The sequence below is a fragment of the Curcuma longa genome, chromosome 2 (genome assembly GCF_044706935.1).
Source record: "Curcuma longa cultivar G26 ecotype Majalengka, Jawa Barat chromosome 2, ITB_CL_G26_1.1, whole genome shotgun sequence".
Taxonomy (NCBI): Eukaryota; Viridiplantae; Streptophyta; class Magnoliopsida; order Zingiberales; family Zingiberaceae; genus Curcuma; species Curcuma longa.
Genome location: NC_133862.1, coordinates 6,405,095 through 6,424,598, shown reverse-complemented (window position 1 = coordinate 6,424,598; position 19,504 = coordinate 6,405,095). Strand labels below are relative to the sequence as shown.

General features: G+C 35.1%; 1 protein-coding gene across 2 annotated transcripts; it reads right to left on the bottom strand.

Annotated features, from left to right (window-relative positions):
• Window positions 1–392: 392 nt before the first annotated feature.
• LOC141822107 (uncharacterized) lies at window positions 393–18,902 on the bottom strand. 2 transcript variants are annotated; one of them, XM_074709533.1, is made up of 23 exons: window positions 18,693–18,902; window positions 18,509–18,616; window positions 17,593–17,741; window positions 17,426–17,507; window positions 16,897–17,291; window positions 14,029–14,461; window positions 13,721–13,944; window positions 11,685–11,880; window positions 11,425–11,567; window positions 11,183–11,357; window positions 10,969–11,022; window positions 10,170–10,349; window positions 8,775–8,887; window positions 6,729–6,911; window positions 5,978–6,035; window positions 3,281–3,340; window positions 3,148–3,189; window positions 2,926–3,056; window positions 2,700–2,835; window positions 2,526–2,603; window positions 1,699–1,815; window positions 952–1,014; window positions 393–879 (listed from the first exon to the last, which is right to left on the bottom strand). In XM_074709533.1, the coding sequence occupies exons 1-23, from the start codon at window positions 18,846–18,848 to the stop codon at window positions 757–759; spliced, it is 3,399 nt and encodes a 1,132-aa protein (XP_074565634.1). In that variant the 5' UTR covers window positions 18,849–18,902; the 3' UTR covers window positions 393–756. The 2 variants fall into 2 exon arrangements, with proteins under 2 accessions (XP_074565634.1, XP_074565635.1); XM_074709534.1 differs by lacking the exon at window positions 18,509–18,616.
• Window positions 18,903–19,504: the final 602 nt, after the last annotated feature.

Genomic DNA, 19,504 nt, shown 5'->3' with positions numbered 1-19,504 from the left:
TCCACGTGTTTTCCCGAAATGATTTTCCAAAATTTTAAAATTATTTATTTGGGCACGCGATTAACTTAATTCGAAATACAATTACTAAGGACAAAATTAAAAAATTTAAAAAAAAAAAGATTCATCAGGCACGAATTAACATATTTATGAAGTTAAATTAATTTTGATAAATTAAAAAATATTTTCCAATTAACATATTTATGAACATATTAAAGCTGATTTAGTTAAGTAGAACGAACTTGCTGGCCAATATTTAATTAATTTAAGTGCTGCCCATAAAATGGTATCTCACCTCATTAAACTCTGAAAACGGGGATTTAAAAGGGGCAAATAAATGAGAGTTAGGAAATTCATAGCCAGACCCTAAATCAAGATCGTCAGTTCAGTACAAATTGTGAAAACTAAAATATTTTTAAAAGGATAATCTTATCTAAAGTGTTACAAGATGAACAGGCATTTTCAGATATACTCAACCCTAATACCCTAAACTCTCATGAAATATACGCACATTGAAACATGTCGAAAGGTAGAATCACTCTCCATACAAGATATTACAAACAAACTCTGAACTCTGGAGCATCTTTTATTCCAAGGAAATGAAAAGGGGAAAAAAATAAAATAAAATCCACTACGAATGCATTTGCTGTGAGCTATTTACATCCTCAACGAAATGATTCCCCCATCTGTCCAAGAATAGATCCTTATGATCATCAATAAATGCAAACTGAGTGGTGAGGGTGAAGATTATAATTACAGTTAACTTGATGATGGGTCAGACACAGCAGCAGACCCATTCTGCAGTTTCAGATTCGATAACGAAGCAAGTTGCTCCTCCAACATGTGGAGGAGATCAAGGTAATCATGGAATGCAGCATGTGACTGGAATTTGATGAACATGTTAGGGGAATCCAAGATTCAAATGAAAGTGTAACACAGAGGATGCAATGTAACCTGGAGTGTCCGGCTGTAGGCATTCCACAAGCGCAAGTCATAGCGGAAAAGATCGACAAGAACCTGAACGGAAGCAAAATTAAGTTAGATTCTCAAAAGCTCTGCCTCCAAACTGCAATAAATGTACTCTGAAGTAAATATGAAAAAACAAACGGCATTAGTTGCAAAAGCCTAAGAAAAGGAGAGAAACCCAAACTCCAAACTCATGAGTAAACAGAAAGATATAGGCTGTTTCCTTAGAGAGATGAAAGAAAAGGGAGAAAATGCACAAAAGGGAGTGAGAGGAGCAAAGCAAAAGGAGATTTTTTTACTAGAATATATATATATATATATATATATATATATATATATATATATATGTATACTGGGAGTCAGCCAGTTTTCCATCCGCACCCAATTGTCTAATATGATAGAGGTTTTAAAAAAAAACAAACTATCTAAATATGATTATATCATGCATGTAATTCCTTTGAGAAAAGCTCATGCAAAGCAATTGCAACATACCCTATACTTGTACCAAGATAAATCGATAGTGAGATTCTTCATGAGTAAGAGCAAAATAATCCATGAACCATTTCAATATCAATACATGGAAGAAATACTACAGTAAGAGAAGGAAAATTCACAAAGCAACTGCTCCATGTAGGTTTATTGTTGCATTTGTTTGTTTTCCAGAAAAGACTTGAGACATGCAAGGGGAACACATATCATGTATATATATATTAAAAAAAGCAAATATAGAAATACCTCTGCACGCCTCAGTAGAGTAGCAAGAACTACAATCCACTCCTTAAATTTGACAGAGCACATATGTGCCAAAAGAAATTCGGCGTCCAATCGGCTTTGGAGGGTATCCATTTGGAGCTGTGGACAGAAAATATGAGGCAGGATGTATTCTAGCAGTTGATGATTATTAGCTAATTGTCATATTTAGTCACATTTAGCAAATTAGAAACTCTGAAGCTTATTGAAGTTGCATGGGAATAAATTGATCATAAACCAAAATGTAAAAACGTACAAATCATTAAAAAAATTATGAAATCAATGTAAAAAAGTACAAGTCATCTAAAAATTACTAAGTTATTAAATAATCTACTCAGACAAGCAATTATCATTCCCTGGGAACTTATCCATAACATTTCTGAATGACAACTAATTCTACAGTTGATGGTCTTTTGATAGTCTTCAGTTAAATTGTCTCTTCTATGATTCAGTTTACAAAGAAAAGAATTCATAACATACAAATTATATTGTTTATCTATTTTGCTAGGTTAATCTATATTCTGAGCTTCTGTTTCATCCCTTTCAATTTCTGATAATAATGACAGAAATTTATAACAAAAGAGCAGTCACAACAGCAGAAAACATTAAATAAGATTAAGCAAATTGACCTACTCATGAGGGAGACAAAAAGGAAACCATTAGCGAAACAAAACCCTGAAACTATGTCCCGGTGTAGTTCTCCCCTTTGGCATAATTACCCCAAATATAGACTAAATCTGCAAATAAATTGGCAAAAGCCAAAAGAAAACCTTCGGCAAAACCAGATTCACTATATCTGTCAAAGCTAATACCTTTTGCCCAATTAGTTCAAGACCTGATGCAAAATTCTCCAACCGAGCACTGCCTTGTCTTTCCCGCTGAAGATATTCCTGAAGTTGGGCATAATTTATGTTAAGCTACATAGTGGTTCATGGAAACAAAGTGGGAATTGAAGATAGGGGCCGAAGCTGAGGAAAAAAGCTCACCACAAGATCAAATTGTGTACCCTTAACGAATGCTACAAGCTTTGAAAGTTCTTTTCCAGACATCAAATGGGTGGCATGGCTCTCTAAAATATTCTTAACAGATGCAATATGTGGGCTAAGCTCTTTGAACGAGTTGCTGCTCAAACAAACAAAAAATTGGAATACACCTTTTGGAGGTTATTCCAGATTAAAGAGGAAAATAATAAAGTCGGAGATACCCCTGTACCTTCTCAAGTCAGATGATTGCTTGTGGGATGTCGAGCGAAAAAGAAAATAGCCCAGAAATTTAGGAGAGAGTCTGTCAGATTCTGTAGCCAAATTTTCATACTCTCTTCCAGATCTAAGCAAGAACCGTACCTGAGTTTTCATTTTGTGTAAGTACTTTATGCAAGAGATCAAGTATATGGGCAATGGCAACTGAAAGAGGCCATATGTTATGAAACTGTACCAATTCGCCAGCAAGTTCATACAAAGACTCATCAAGTGTTGCCTGCAATATTACAAGTGCATTTAAAGATTCATTTTTTCTTTTTGTTTTTTGCCAATTAATCTATGAAGATCTTAGATGTAGAATGTCTTACTTGAAGTAGGCGAAGGGCACAGTACTGGCTCACAGCAGGACCTTCTAATTTAGCTATAACCTAGACAATGTATAAAAGCATAAACAGACTATAGGCAAAAATTGCAAATGAAAAATCATCTAATATTAACAAAGTTGAACATTGGCAATTAAATTTAAAAATGTGAAGCTTCACTATATCACTTCTTTTTATAATGCTAGAGTTTATTTCCCGGGATAAGTAACCACTTATCCCAAAAGCTTCAACTATTAGGAAAAATGCTTCCAACATTTTCATGTTCTCGAGAACGGACTTAAATCTCGAGTTCATTCTTGCAGATACAAATAACATGGTGGTTTTAGCACACATGGAGATGAAGAACCCAACCACAATGTGGCAACAAATCAAGCACAAGCATTTCAGTTCCATGGCTAAGTCTATTGAAGCAATATCATGTCCGTCTCCTTCCTCTTCTTTCCCCTCCATGGTGTCAAACAATACCGCCTCATACTAACACAGTCAGAATTGGCACCAGTACTCATACCCATAAGAAACTGTGAACCCCTAATTCTTGAGCTAAGAAGTGAAACGAATGTGACTGAAATTTCAGAGCTTTTCCTCACTTGTATGCCAAGAGACTACACCATGCTTTAATTTTGTTTCATCTAGCAGGTACAAGTAAGAATTGTTCTGCTCATGTGCCAACACCCAAATCTCATTGAAATCAAGGGATCTCAAAGGTGTTGAATATGATGAAGATCACATCAAAGAGCGTTCATCACTAGCTCAGTGAGGAAGGATTAGCATGTGAGCTCACAATTGGGAAAGGCCATCAAACACTCTTCCTCAGGAAACACTAAAGTTTATTGGTTTGTAGAGGATAAAACCAGATAAGACCTCATCTTTGTCATCTTCTTTTTCAAGGAGCAGTCTCTGATGTGTGTCTTTGATGTGTGTGAATTATGCATATATTTTCGATCTTATTTAGCATGCATTCGTTGCATGACATGAGCATATTTTGTGTGAACTTCTTGCATTTACATTCATTTCATCTTTTTAGTTCGGATGACTACGGTTTGTATTTTATATTGACAAGAAGTGAATATTTTTGGCATTGGAGCATGTTTGGAGACACAAAGTCAAAAGAAATGCATGACAAAATTATCTATGGCCAGCCCATGGTAGCCACCACAGTCGTGGACCATCATGGAAGAAGAGGCTGCCATGGAGCAACAAACTGGGGCACGCAACAAGAATCATGGTTAGCTTGTGGTAGCTACCACGACCGTGGTCCATACTGAGCAACGAAGAAAATCAAGGCAGAATTATCCACGACCAACCCGTGGAACATTCCACGCCTGTGGATTGTTAAGGCTTCAAGACGGCGCCTCCCCTTATTTTTAAAAAATTCTATTAGTCTCACCTTATTTTTAGAAAATTATGTTAGCCACCTCTTATTTTTAGAAAATTATGTTAGGTTTGTCCAAATTTTTAGGGAACTCTATTAGGTTCTGAAACTATAAAAGGAAACAAGGGACGGTGGCTAGAAGGGGGTGAGAGGGGATCGAAGAGGAAGTCGTATCCATGACATCAAAGGAGATACCAGATGCCAATGACTTATATCTCTAATCTTATGAAGTAATTTTCCTTATTCTAGGATTAGAGAGTAGGTTGTTAACATTGAGTTTGTGACTTTTCTCTTTTATTAATCATAAGATCTTTCTTAATTCAGTTTTAGCATGTTTAATTGTGAATGTATTAGCGTGTGTTTGCATAAATTAGAGGTTAGGAGATGAACTGAGAGATGAACTTTAATCTCGGAACTATAAAATTGGATTTAAGTTTTTGAACACGCAAGTAGTTCAAATTCTTTTGAAGATAACATTGATTGTCACAGAACGTAAATGATCTATCTAGGACAAATCACCTTCAAGAACAATATGATATTATAAGAGAGGGAGTTATAAGGATATTGTCAGCACTCATTGTGATGAAACTAAAACCCTAGAATTATCTTAAGATTTGGTTTTCCCATCACTGTCATTTAGATTTCTTAGTTTGCTTTAATTTTACAGCAATTCCCTCATTTCGATTCGTCTAGATAGTCTACTTTGTGCGTAAACTGGTAGTCAACAACACGGTCTCAGAGGATGATATTTTTATTACTTGACAATAATCATACACTTACGGTTAGCATGCATCAATCTCCTTTTCCTTTTCCTTGGTGAATCATATTCCTCCTTACTTTTCCTGTCTTCTCTTCTAGTTCAGCTTTCTCCCCCTTTTCTTGATTGGTGGGTGACTAAAACTCATATGACACATTGCATCGGCAAATACAGAAATTTTCTAGTTACAACCAGGCATCTCAATCTAGCATCGAATAAGATCTTAAAGTTTGGAGTGGAGAGATTAATCCAGCTCAACACTTGGATTGACTGAACTTAACAGGGGGCATTCTTTTAGTTACTGGTAAGATCCAAACACAAAATATACTTTAACATCATATTAAGTTTTATATCACAAGTTAAAGCTATTCAGGAATCCCATTCCATATTGTTAAATTCTTAAGATAAGGAACTAGAGTAGGAAGTGTTGAGTTAATTACCAGTAGACAGTTCATCAATTCAGTAGGATGAAAAGAAAAGATTTTGCAACTGAAACATGTACAACACAGATGTTTCTTAAAAAAACAGACAAATCACATTTGATTATTATTACCAGTATATAGCAAGCAGCTGTCCTGTACCATCTTCGTTGGAAGCACTCTTCAAACAACCTTCGTGGATAAAATCAATTTGTTACAAGGTGAAATGGAATTAAAAAACATATGTGGTGAAATCATAAATTTATATGTTCATATTAATCAAAAGAAGAAAAAAATAATTAGCCAGGATTTCCAATTTAGTTAAGTATAAATTCTTTGAAATTTGAATGACAACATCCACTCATAAACCATAATTTTTGGTGCTCTGCAGTTGTTTGCAAGAAGGCATAACAAATATATGAGATACCTTTCAAATATAGCTTGTCAGCTGAATAGAACATAAGTTACCTTGCATTACTGAGACAATCAGACTTAGTTGCTAACAAACTTAACTGGTAGAAATGCTATTTTGTTGGTAATCTGCACACTTCCAGGATTTAGCATCGGTAGAAGAGTAAATATCATGGTTTTAAGACTTAAGAGTACAAACTAAAGATTTCAATCACTGGGTCAGGCGTATTGATAAGCTAATAATGATATATCATGTTACTATAATAAATCACCTTCATGCCTATACTGCCAAAGAACTATATGTCAGATACCTCTTGGAATAACAAGTGAAAGCAAACTTATAAAGAGACTAGGTATGAATAAACCGGTAACTTATATGAAGGAAAGACCGATCTCACATATAAAATAACCAAATTAAGGTATTTTAGTAAATTTAACAATGAAAAGATATCTATAGGTAATATGTGAACATACTCGGTTGATCTTCCAGCAGCAGAGAATAAATCAGCCCAATGGCGACCATCTGTTTTCCTTGCAACACTAACAACAACTTCCAAATATTCTGGGAAATTCTTTATTAATCTGCATGTCTTATCTAAGAGTGAATTGCCTGAATGTGACATCACTGAGGATAACTGATCCTTGGTTGCATTTTGCCTATGACATTAGTAGCAAAAGCCATATAAAATCAAACTCATGAGAGGTAAAGCAGGTGAAATGCATCATATCTAGATAGTAGAATCTTTATTTTAAAATGTGCTCTGGAAACATTTTAAAAAGCAAGGTATATTGTGAGGGAATAGTATATCCCATGATCCTTAATAGGCAGCATGCAAGGTGAAGTAAAATTGGAGAACCATAAATTTTAGCAAATATATTACATTTCCTAATAACCAAAAAAAGAATCATAATTAAAACATTGTAATTAAGCAAACTTTATCACTGATATTACTCAAGCACACTATTAAAGTGATATTTTGCTAGTTAATGTTATAAGCATAAACTTGATTGGATTCATTTCTCAAATGGAACTATGTTCGGCTTATTAGTTAGTTTATACAAGGTATTTATAAGAAAGGCTTTTGTACATTTAATGGTTCTTGACAGCATTTGCTAAAGTAGACACACCTAGGATCTCAAGATGTGGAAAATATTAAGAATAGAAAGGTCTAGGATTCAGACACGTTATTCTTTTCTAAGTAGATGATGTAAAAAGGTTTTAGTAACCTACACAAATCAAATTCTATTATTGGCAAGACACAGGGATTAGGCATTAACTGAAGGAAGGTTTCAGAAATCAACAAGTAAAAGAAATACTGTCAGTGAACCTGCACATAAATGTAATATTAAGCAAAACAAAACAAAAAAGAAATAAGATATGAAAAACATAGCAGTGAATAGAAAGGGAAAGTTCAATAATGTTGGGAAAGTACAAAAATAAGAGGAGAAAAATAAGTTTGATGAGAAATGTCACCTTAATTTAGTTCCAATTTCCCATGGAGAGTCAATGATTGGGTTTAAAAAAGCTAATGAAGGGGGTCTAAAGGTTTAGATGAGTGGAACACCATTAACTTAGTCTAAAATATTTTGAATCAAGAGTTGGGATTGACAAAGTTAATGAGTCAGTTTTATGGTATGAGCAGATCGTAAAAAGAAAAGACATCAGCATCAATCATAACACAAAGAAGGAATTTTGAATTGAGAAGGGGCAAAAAGTTCTCCAATAAGGTTTCTGCTACTTCCCTCTCCTGCCACAACAGCGACAGATTCTCCACTGCAATCGGCTAGTTCCTGCAAGCCCCAATGACCTCCTGCCTCTAAAGATCTGGCTGCATAAGGAGGAGCACCATACTTGATCATAATGTGGAGATTTTGTGGCATCAAGCCCCAACCACTCTTCCTCAAGAGTTCATAGTGCAAGAAGGCTTCTCCTCCCAAATTATGCACGGACATCTTGTGGTGTACCTTGGCTTTGCCGAACCACTCTCTACCCAAAGTCATGAAAATTTTTAATCCCAACATACCTTAACTATGGTTGCAACGATGTTTCTAATGGACATCTTTTAGTTAGCAATAGAATTCCAGATTCTGGTGTGAGAATGAATTAGTTAATTAACACTAGGCAGGTGTTGTTTCCATAGTAGAGATGGCATCCAAAAGCATTAGGTGCGTTGGAACACATAAATAAATGAAAACAATGATTAACATTGAAAAATAAGATAGTCGATAAATAGGCACACAAAAAACAAAAGATATGAAGTATCAATGGCACTAAAATCATTAACATATTTCACGAATAGGGATACTATGAGAATGAATTTAAGTTTTGAATAATTATCTTAGGCATAATAGTTTAAACTTCAAGATGAGCAAGCAGATGGTATCTTTAGTTTTATCTTTAGATTCTCCAGGGAATTTCTCCAGGGAAAATCACAAACTACTCACAATAGATTGCAAATAATAGTTTATCTATATTAAATGAATAACAAACTCCATAATTCCATCAAATTTAGCATATACCTGGATATCTCAGCTTCAAATACAGTAAAGAGAAGCCACTCTAGGCAGTGTGAAAAGTGAGGTTTTTCTGCTGACAGGCATGCCAAGCGCAATGCTTCTTCATTTTTGCCCCTCTAATTAAGAAATGCAAACAAGAAACTCCAATGTGAGAATCTCAATCTCAGGCCTTCAGCATGCCACATTTATTTTAGCTGAATTTTAACTATCCTGCTTCCTTGATTCTAAGCTTGTAAAGAACATCCTACATCTCACCAATAATTTGACTATTTAACAAACCTAGTCGAAGGTTGCAAAAACTACTAAATAACCTCAAGTTTCAATCTAACGGATCTAAATAATTTGAGTCATTAACTAGCTGTCTGCTTTCATTGGTCAAGCGATATTTATTACAAAGTCCAGGCAACAAAGCTTGTCAAAATGTCAATCAAATACACTAATCCAATGTATTAAACCCAAATTGAGTTTAAACAAATGCTAAATGCCAAGTTATCAATTCTAGCAACGGAGGTTTAGGTACAGATAGTCAGAATATACACTTTGTATGCTAGCTGGGTATACACGGAACTTGCAGAAAAGTAAACTAATGGTTGGGATAAAAAATTGTTAACAGATTGCTAGATTTTTTAATGAATCAAAAGCCTGACCTAGATTAATTGCTTTTAATACGGTTTATATCCATTGGAAAGCCTAAAGTTAAACCAAGCTTGGCAATTCACCTAGAACTATTAATGAGGTTTTTATGCATATGGTTCATACGACGTTGCTCTTATTCTATATAGGGGCATGCTGAGAATAATCATTTCTTTCAAGAGAGATCAATTCTTTCTGAAGAATTTTAGCTAAGCATTACAATTTTTGTTACCATATAAAGCACAAGAAATTTGCTTATTATTTGGATTTTTTTCACTTATCATGTGGTAGATTAATATTATCCTTTTCATTTTGCTTGTTTAGATCTTTTTATTAAGTGTTGTACTAAATTATATTAAATTATGATGATGAAAATTGCATCAAAAAACACTGTCTTTGTCACCTATCATACGATAGATGCATATTATCTTTTTTATTTGTCTTGTTTACATCTTTCTATATTAGTGTTCTACTAAAACAATATTGAATTATGATGATGTAAAATGAAATTGCATCAAAAAGCACTTTGTTCAGAGGAAAGGGACATATAGTTATAGAAAGTATATTTTCCATCTCAACTTGATAAATCAAAACTCCCTTTAATCTATCTTGTACAAGAAAAAATATTAAACCTCAACCATGCAGGCTCAATTTGAGAGAGCTTATCCTAGTTGTTTTCTAAGACGACCAACAAAAGGATAGCTACTTAAAGAATTGCCATAGAGATCTGAACACTTTCAGTGAGGCTTGAAAGAAGACCAGTACCTGAAGAAGATGGCGTAGGAGACAATGCAAAATGGTTTGAGCTTGAGGTGAAGGCTCAAAGCATGGGAACTCTGAGCAGGCTGAAAATGAAATCCTCTGAGACACACCAACCACAACCCCTATGTTTGGAAGAAGGCCCAACGGATAAACCTCTCGATCAAATTCAAGTTCAGGATCCAGCTACAATGTGAAATACAATAATATATAACATAAAATAAAATCAACAAACAGATTACTGAATCATAATTAACTTGATAAAAAAAAGAAAAATAATCCTTGATTTGACTCAAAAAACAAAAGGCCAAGGCAGCCCAAGCATGAAATGCTGACATCTCACAAGCCACAACTTTCCCATAAGAGGTGATTTAAGGGTGCTTGAGCTATCATGGTTGTTTTATATGGAACACAATTGATGCTTAAAATTATGCAGAAATTGAATGCTCCTATAATTGGCATCGTTGAAAACAGAAAATGCAGATGCATCTACGTGGCATCAGAAACTGGCTCACCTATTTATTAAGTTAGCATATTTTAGTACAATGTGGCAGCATCAGAAACCTTTTCTTTGGCTAGCTGACCTCTTGAAAACAAACTAGAGCAAGAAAAGGTATTTCTCATGCAAAATCTTGATAATTACAAGATGAAACAAACCAGTGCATTATCATTGAGGCTTATAATCATAAGGTTGTATTGATGCTTGCTGAGTGCCTAAGCCATATTGACTTGAGGTGGAAGGGCATACTTCACAGCTTACAAGAAACAGATTACAATATCCACCAACATCAAGATATAAACATACCTGCAAAAAATCCTCCTGTATGAAAGGATCTACTCCAGGTGATGGATACCAAACCTGTAACATAGAGATTAACACTTTAAAAGGGCAATTGAGAACAGATACAAGAGGAAACAAACCAATGAAAACACAAGCAACATTTGCATCAACTTTTCCAAATGACATAAGCATGTAATTATGAAATAAACTGCCAAAAATAATTATAGTCCACATATACCTGCATTCCTTGATGCCCATAGTCTAGCCAGGAAACTTCCTCAATGAGATTTGACTTCTCTTCAAAATGGCCACAAGTAACCCAAAATAGTTCAACAGAATTAGATAGCAACTGCTCATGTCCATCATCCAAATCAAGAACTGAAAGTTCCCCATTTGCCCGCAGTATTAAACATCTGATATGATAAGCAATCACAATTATAACCTCAGCCTAATAACATATTGAAGGAAAGGACTACATACCTTGAGGGTTGTTGAGATAAGGTCTCCAAAATTCGAGAATTGTTCTTTTCTGATGAATTCTCTGCTGTGAAATCAGGAATGAATCTCATTGATGCAGGATGGCTCTTTGCAGTCATAATGGAAAGCTCCCTTACTGTAGAAAGCTGTTCTTTATTTGATTATTTCAATCACAAAAGAAGTCTTTATTTCACAGATTGTAGGCTATAACTGTTGCAATCAAAGCTATTGTGAGGCAATTAGAAAAGGACCAAATTTACTACCTGAAGAATTGGAGTACTAGAAGGTGATAGTTCTCCTGAAATCTTCACATGAAAAATATGAACATCAAATGGGCGATAAGTAACAAGTATATAATCTTGGAGCGCATCCATGACAATTGGTTTCCCAAGTAATGTCTTTCGATAAAGTAAAGAGCTCTGATCAAGATGATATCTTGGATAAAACAACAACTCATACCTACAAAAATATGTAGACCTCTTTTAGAATCTAACAAATTCATAGTAGGATTTGGGCAATTCATAGATCGTCAGAAGAACTTTCTAAATATTATAATGGGGGTAGTTAAATTGCACTTAATCCTATAATAGCAAATGTTTGGACATATAGCACAATAGTCGTTGTCACAAAAAGTCTTTAAATTAACTTGTAGAATCTAGGGAAAGAAATATCGTATTGCATATATATTGCATAGGGGGTAATTACATGTATTTATAAATTAAACATAAACCCCCAACATGACTAGTTCTATCTAAATAAATAGTTTTGTCAATAACTACATGTATTTATTGACTCAACATAGAGCCTCTAACTAATTCTATCTAAATAACTTAATCTATCTAAAACAGCATAAGGTATTAAACTAAGTTAATTATTATACCTTTTATATAACATTCCCACTCAAACTAGTGTTCATGTTATCTATGTCCATCTTGTTACACAGACTAAAGAACTTTTATAAGCAAAATATAAAGTAGACACAATAATAATGAAACAAGAAACGTGCATACAGAATTAATGGAGCACACAACAAATGATCCCTTTGTCCTAATCAAATGAAGCATGCAGGTGACAAGCCTTTCATCCTCTGAGCAGTACATAGTCAGCTATGTTTTCAATAGAATTGTGGAGGAAAGATAGATAGGTATAGAAAGAAAGAAAGCACAGCTTGATCCTTTACTAGAGTTTAGCAATATGAGAACAGAATATTTTCTCTATTCAAGTCTCCACTAGCTTTTAAGTGGTGCAACAACGCATGAACATAACAATCGAAGAGAAGAAGAAATGAAATATGAAGAAGCCAAAGGAAAAGAAAGGAGATGGTTGTAGACGGAAAAAGCGAAGATGATTCAAAAAATTAAAAAATTGGTTTGCATAGCTTGGTTTTGTTCTGTAGAGGAGATGTGGCTGTTGTTGGTGGAGTGCCCCTTGAGGCCATAGAAGAAGGTGAGGATAGCTGCTGCAAATGGGATCTGACACCACCATATATAGATTGCAGCACAGAATATGCAAGGCTTCAAGTGGAAAGTAAAGGATCTTGAGGAAGGGTCGCTAAGGCTCACCAAGGAAAAAAGGCTGATTAGAGACAGTAGGCTTCATATTGATGAGAGAGAGGAAGGAAAGAGGATCCATAGATGAGGGGGAAGTTAGTACCCTTCCCCACCCCCAACCAGAAAAAAAAAACAGAAAGAAAAAGGAATACCTCTTCTGGAAAACTATAAAGCTAAACAAGTGGCTTTGGTACCATGTATAATCTAAGGAAAGAAATATTGTATAGCATATGTATTTTATAAAGGATAACCACATGTATTCATAAACTGAATGTAAAATCTCTAAATATGACTAATTCTGTCTAAACAAATAATTTTATCTAATATATAGGCAAAACACTAGGTATGTGTTCTTATATCTTATTTTTATCTAACATATAAACATAACAAATGCTAGTTATACATAGCTATCTCAAGTATTTAAAGCCTTGATATGATTTATGTAAACAAATTGTTCAATTAAATATGACACAAAAAAAGACAAATTCTCCTATTACAATGTTTAGTGACTCAACTCTGCATTCCTAAAAGGAAACTCATAATGACAAAAAAAAATTAATCAAAAACATTAGCAACAGAGGCTTAGAAACATAAAAAGAAGATTATCCATGTTAACAAATCTATGCCGAATTGCTGGATACCCTCTGTTGAGTTTGAAGATATTAAATGGTAATGATCATTCATTATCATTCATCAGCAATGCTATGAAAATTGAAAATGACAGGAAATAGAAAGGCTAAAGTTCTCACGTGTTGGAAGATTCAATATAGTTACACACAACAATAATCTTGCCAAGCCATAACAAGCCTTTGCACTCAATTTTCTGCTCTTGAGTAACATCTCCAAAGACACGCCATTTTTTGAACCGCAAATCATAGAGGATGAGACCATGAACACCTGCAACTGCCAAGTACATACCATCTTTGCTAGCAACAACATGTAGAACAGGCCAATTTTGTGATATATAAGACACCTGGTTCACAAGTATCAATAGGCTTAGTAAATTATAATATAACTAAACCATCTGCAAAAGCAAAGAATTCAAATAGGACATTACTGGTAGATTAAGGTGCACAATTTTAAGTTCTTCTGTATCATCTGGCTGTATGATGAGAACTCTATCATCCCCATATATAATCTGACGAGCATATGAAGTGCCTGAAAGCCCTCTATTAAGGCAGCATTTTCCAAATGAAAAAGCTAAAATCCTCTCCAATGGTCTTTCTTCAATTGCATAAAGTTTGTATCCAAACTCATCCCAGTGAACTTGTGAGGTGCCACCAAATAAAGGTTCGAATTTCAAGTCCTGATTAGATTTAACCGAAGGAGATGAAACTGAACCCAACCCAGTTTGACGAATCGTGCACATAAGACGGCAGCCAGATGCAGACCAAACTGTAACCCCTCTAAACTTCCACCCCACTGCTAATGCACAATTATCTGGTGTCCAAGCTATACAAGAAACAGGACCTGTATCATCCTTAGAGTACCTGTAACTCATAAAGCAGCTAGCTCTCATTTTACTTTTTCATGTAAAGGACAGAAAACAATAACCTTCAGATAGACTGGACAAGGGAACTATAATTTCAGAAAATAAAAGCTACTCGACCATTTATGGAACTTAAACAAAAAAATTTATCAATTACATGAAAACTGTTACTTTTGACAGGATGAATCATGAAGTTTCATACATCTCATTTTCAGATTGGAAAGTTACTTCTATGATTTTTTTTCATGAAGTGAGTCAATCATATTAGTGGATATGTCACGCTGATACCAAGTAACATTGATCGTAATAGTAAGGTAAATAGACATTTTATAAGTTCCCTGATACAAAAAGAAAGAAAGAAAGAAAAACAATTTCTTCTGGTTTGCAAAATTCAACAAAAGACAATGGAAGTGTGCACAAAACATATAGCAAAACACAGACGCACACGTAGCACATATGCCAAAAGAACTTCCAATGTCTCCGTCAGGAAGTGTGCAATCTTCACTTGGATTCCAAATATTAATCTTGAACTTTGTAAGTTATCAAACACTTGCTACATATCATACATAAGTTTATAAGCAAACTGATACTCCATATTTTATATAACAAAGCGAATGAATCAGACCAAAACTTAGGTATAGAAGAAGATTTTTTTTTAAGTGGGTGGCGCCAAAGAAATGTCTCCACCAGTTGCCAATTATCATCTAGGACCCTACTGGACATGCGGATCCTCCCTCCGTTTGTTTTAGCAGCCTATAAACAAGTTGGTATCTAGATTTATGCAACAGTAAAAAGGATTCTGTACCATATTTAGAAATGTGATATTGGTGGCTTTTATCATTCTAAAAGAATGATGAGAATAGTAAAAAATAGATTGAAAAAAGAGACATTACAGTCATAGACATATACAAAGATTGCAGCATAATACTTTAGACAGAAGGACTATATTATTAACTCCAACACTACCTTCATGGCAGAGTATGGACTATGAATATTAATATTAGTTGATGCCGAGCTAACTGTACAAAGTACCAAAGTAGATCCACAAATAGATAAATAATCCTAGGTGTTTGAAGAAGATATGTTATGCTTGGTGGTGCCACAAATAGAAATTAATGACTTCACCAAAATAATGCCAAAGCTCTCCACCACAGCACTAATGCACCCTGTAGCAGAGCAAAGCTACACCAAAACAAGAGTAGCTGAGTTATGTCACAAGGAGAAGCAAGGCTTATTGATTGCTCCACCTTGGGCACAGAAGGAGATCTAATGCAAAACAAAAGATAAGATCTAGAAATCACAACACAACAAAAGGATGAAACTAGTCAGATGTTGTTCATACTGAGTAGAGCTAAGATGAACAGGTAGGTGATCATGCAGATCTGGCCATGGTGGCATGGTGCTATAACCAGAAGTGATCCAGTTTCACAAGAGTATGGGGAGAGGAAAGGAAGTTGAATCAAGGAGGGAAGCTGCAATACATCAAACCAGTGGCCTCCCCTTGAATGGGATGAGGGAAGAAATCCTATAAAAAAGAAGCTATCTCTAGTACCAAGTCAAGAGAAATAAGCATTTTTAAATTCAGAAAAAGTGAAATATTACACTCATGTACACAAGACTCCAACATAATATTTAATGACCAAACTAGCGATTCAGGACTGAATTTGTCACGCCCCGAGGGTGTCATTCCCGCACATTGGGAGGTAACCCACTCGGTGACAATATAATAAAAGAAACCTAAAGAACCATCTAAACAGAATTACTAGAAAATTCATCAACTGTATATATATCATATGTTTCATGGACAACAAAACGATACATATAAAATGACATATGAAACAAAACATAAATACAACAAAACGAAAATAAAACAAACCAGGAATCAACACGTCAAGATCTCTGAACAACTCTATGTAAAGTTAAGCCAATGGCTAAGTGGGTGTGCATGAATTTAATCTTATTTAAAAAGCCAAGGAAATAAAGTAAATTATAATTTCTTATTACAACTTTAAGTTCTTTACAATTCTTCATTTATACATAAATATATATATGTATAACCATCTTCAGTTATCGTCATCTATAATCATGTAACATTTTTATATTAAATTTACAATCCCAACTTTATCATCATTTGTTATCGTCAATTAAGATAATTTCTCAATTCTTATTATTTAACCGGCAGATATACAAAATTATAATCTATAACGTGAGACTCCTAAAACAATTACATAATTAAGCAATATAATCATATAACTTCCAACTCAACAAAATTAAAGACAATTTCACAACTTATTCAAATACATGTGGGGAACAGATATGTATGCAATTAAGGAGCAATCTTCCTCTCATAACACAATTTCAGGAAACAAATATCTCAGGGAAAAGAATAATATATCAAAGTAGAAATCTACCCTAACTACAGTATCTGAGACTTACCCCCAGTCATACAATGATATTGTTCGTAGAAGTGTTGCATTCTCAGCCAGGTCATATAACTCCACAACACCTCTACTACAGCCTACTGCAAGGATCTGCTGATCAGAAGCAACAGAAACACACACTGCATCCTCTGTATTGAACCATCTCTCAGCTTTAATAGACTGTGTTTGCTTTAATCCCTTCTTACTTATAGAACAAAGAGCGATTTGGCAACTTGAGAACAAAACTACCAGCAATCTCAGTTGTGATGACAACTCTAGCTGGATAATAGCTGAACTTCTAGGACAGCATTGAGTAGACTCTTGAACACTAGTCCCCTCTATAAGAGCAGTCGAAGATACATCTGGTACAGCATGTGGTGGTTGGCAACAAAGTCTGACGCTACTAGGGAACTGGATATAGAAGAAATAGCAGGTAAACAACTTGCATCTAAAAATGGAAATAGAAAGGCAAAGAAACTTCAGATTCATGGAGATAAAGGTTATAAATTACCAAAACATTAAAAAAGTAACTCAACCACAAATACCTCCCCATTCCATGAGACAAGTTGTATTTGCCCATCAGAAAGTCCAAGGAGCATGTTTTTGCTATCACATACAAAATTGCAACTGACAGGAAGATGAAAAAAGTAACAAGAATTAAGTTTTTGAATGAGCCATAAAAGGCCTTGGATATTCAGAAATGGTATCATACGTTACTAAATTTTTCTCTGAAAAGGGTGCCTTCTCAATGATAACCAGCAAGATATTAGCAAGAACTGGACCAGGTGTTTGCTTGCCACCAATCACAAGTCTTTTTCCAGAAAAGTGGACTTTATAAATATGTAAATATGATGAAGAAGTCTGCAGTAAAACCAATAAACAAATAAGAAAATTCAAATAATGGCACTTCTAAGAATCCTAAAATAATATTAATTGCACAAGCAGACTTGAGTGGGTTGGAACAATACCAACATTTGAATGTATTAACTCATAGAGTACAATTGCTCTGTTACCAATACTACCATAATTTGAACACAGGACGTTCTATTCCAACACCATGGTAAGGTTTGATTGGTTTACCATATACATTATTTACTTTAATATTCTTGAAACTGATAATGGATATCTCACTTCTGTTACCCTTGATACGAAATACTAAGACACTAATTTTCTCAACGTTTATGAAAGTAAATACAATCTAGAGCCCAAACATCTAAATCCGGAATTCAAATTGTAAAGCCCTGGTAACTTCAGTAATGACTAGAGAGTCAACTGAGCCTTATATGCTAATTTTAAAAGAAGTGGAATATATTGATTGCCAATAGTAGGAATCGGCTTTAATTTAGACATGTACATAAATATTTTTCAGTTCCTTGATGGTATAGAGATGTGCTCGCAGAACATTGACGCTACCGCTGTGGTAATGCTATGCAAATTCCCGAACCACAGCAGGCATAAGAATTGACAAAGAGCAGACCAAAGCGTAGGACGTCAAAACACAAAAAATGATTCCGTATTTTACCCATATATTAAGAATGTCAAGTTAGAACTATGGCCCTCGAGAAACATCATCGGATACAGGCCAACACAAACAGCTAGAGACAAAGAATCAGTCCGTCCTCACTTACAAGAACCGCGATCGACTTGGTATCAGAGCTCCAAATCGCTTGGAGATTCTCTCCCTCTCTTTCGACGGAGTCGGCGTCCCTGAAGTACTTGCCCAATCTCACCTTGTGCTGCGGGATCGAGCGCACGCGTCAAACAGAAACGAAATCCAGGCGACGGGAGGAGTGGGGGAGCGTCGAGGCGTACCTGGGAGGCGCTCCAGAGCTCGAGGTGAGTGGAGGAGACAACGAGGAGGAGGCGGTTGATGGCCTTGAGGTAGACGACCCGATCGGAGGGGAAAGAGGAGGTGGATGCGCCACTCTCAATGGGGATGGCCGCAGGCCATCCGTAGGCCATGTACATCTTCGCCTCCGGCGACGACGACGACGACGACGACGGAGGTGGGCGAGTCGGGTGGCAGTTCAGATCAGATCTGAAGAAGAGAGGTCTGCATCGGATCGGACGGGAATTAACCGGGGGAAGAAGAATAATGAATCCGAAGATTTTAACGGTGGACGAGAGGTGCGTCGGCGGATCCTACGTCTCCCATTGACCACGTCAAGAATAATCATCCAACATTAATTTTTCCCCCATTTTTTTGATAAAAATCAAATTGACGTCATCATTTAAATTTTCATCACCCTTTTCTTTTTTTTTTAATTTTTTGATCCAAAAATTGTTCGAAAAATATTTTTTGGGGGCAATTGTTTTTCTTATATTTTAGATGTTCCTTTGTTCGAAAAATTCCAATTGATGCTAAATTTTATCTAAATTATATCTATGACATTTAATTATTAGAATTTTTTTTTAATTATTAGAAATTTAAATTTAACTTAAATGGACCAGTCATTTCATTATTAGGTTTTTAAACTCCTAGTTACCATTAGAGTTTTGCACTTTGTTTTACAAAATCAAATTATTTCTCAAAATTTATTCAATTTTGTATGTCCACATTGTCCCTGTGCAAAAATATATTCCTGAAACTCCCGGAGCATAACTGATTTAGTTACAACGGAACA

Bases quoted from the DNA above. Each gene is read 5' to 3' on its own strand.
- LOC141822107 (XM_074709533.1), bottom strand. From the start codon at position 18,848: ATGTACATGGCCTACGGATGGCCTGCGGCCATCCCCATTGAGAGTGGC. The intron at 17,508-17,592 runs GTATGATACCAT...TCTTCCTGTCAG, and splicing joins TCAGAGAAAAATTTAGTAAC to TTGCAATTTTGTATGTGATA. The intron at 3,341-5,977 runs GTAATAATAATC...TACATTGTCTAG, and splicing joins CAGCTGCTTGCTATATACTG to GTTATAGCTAAATTAGAAGG.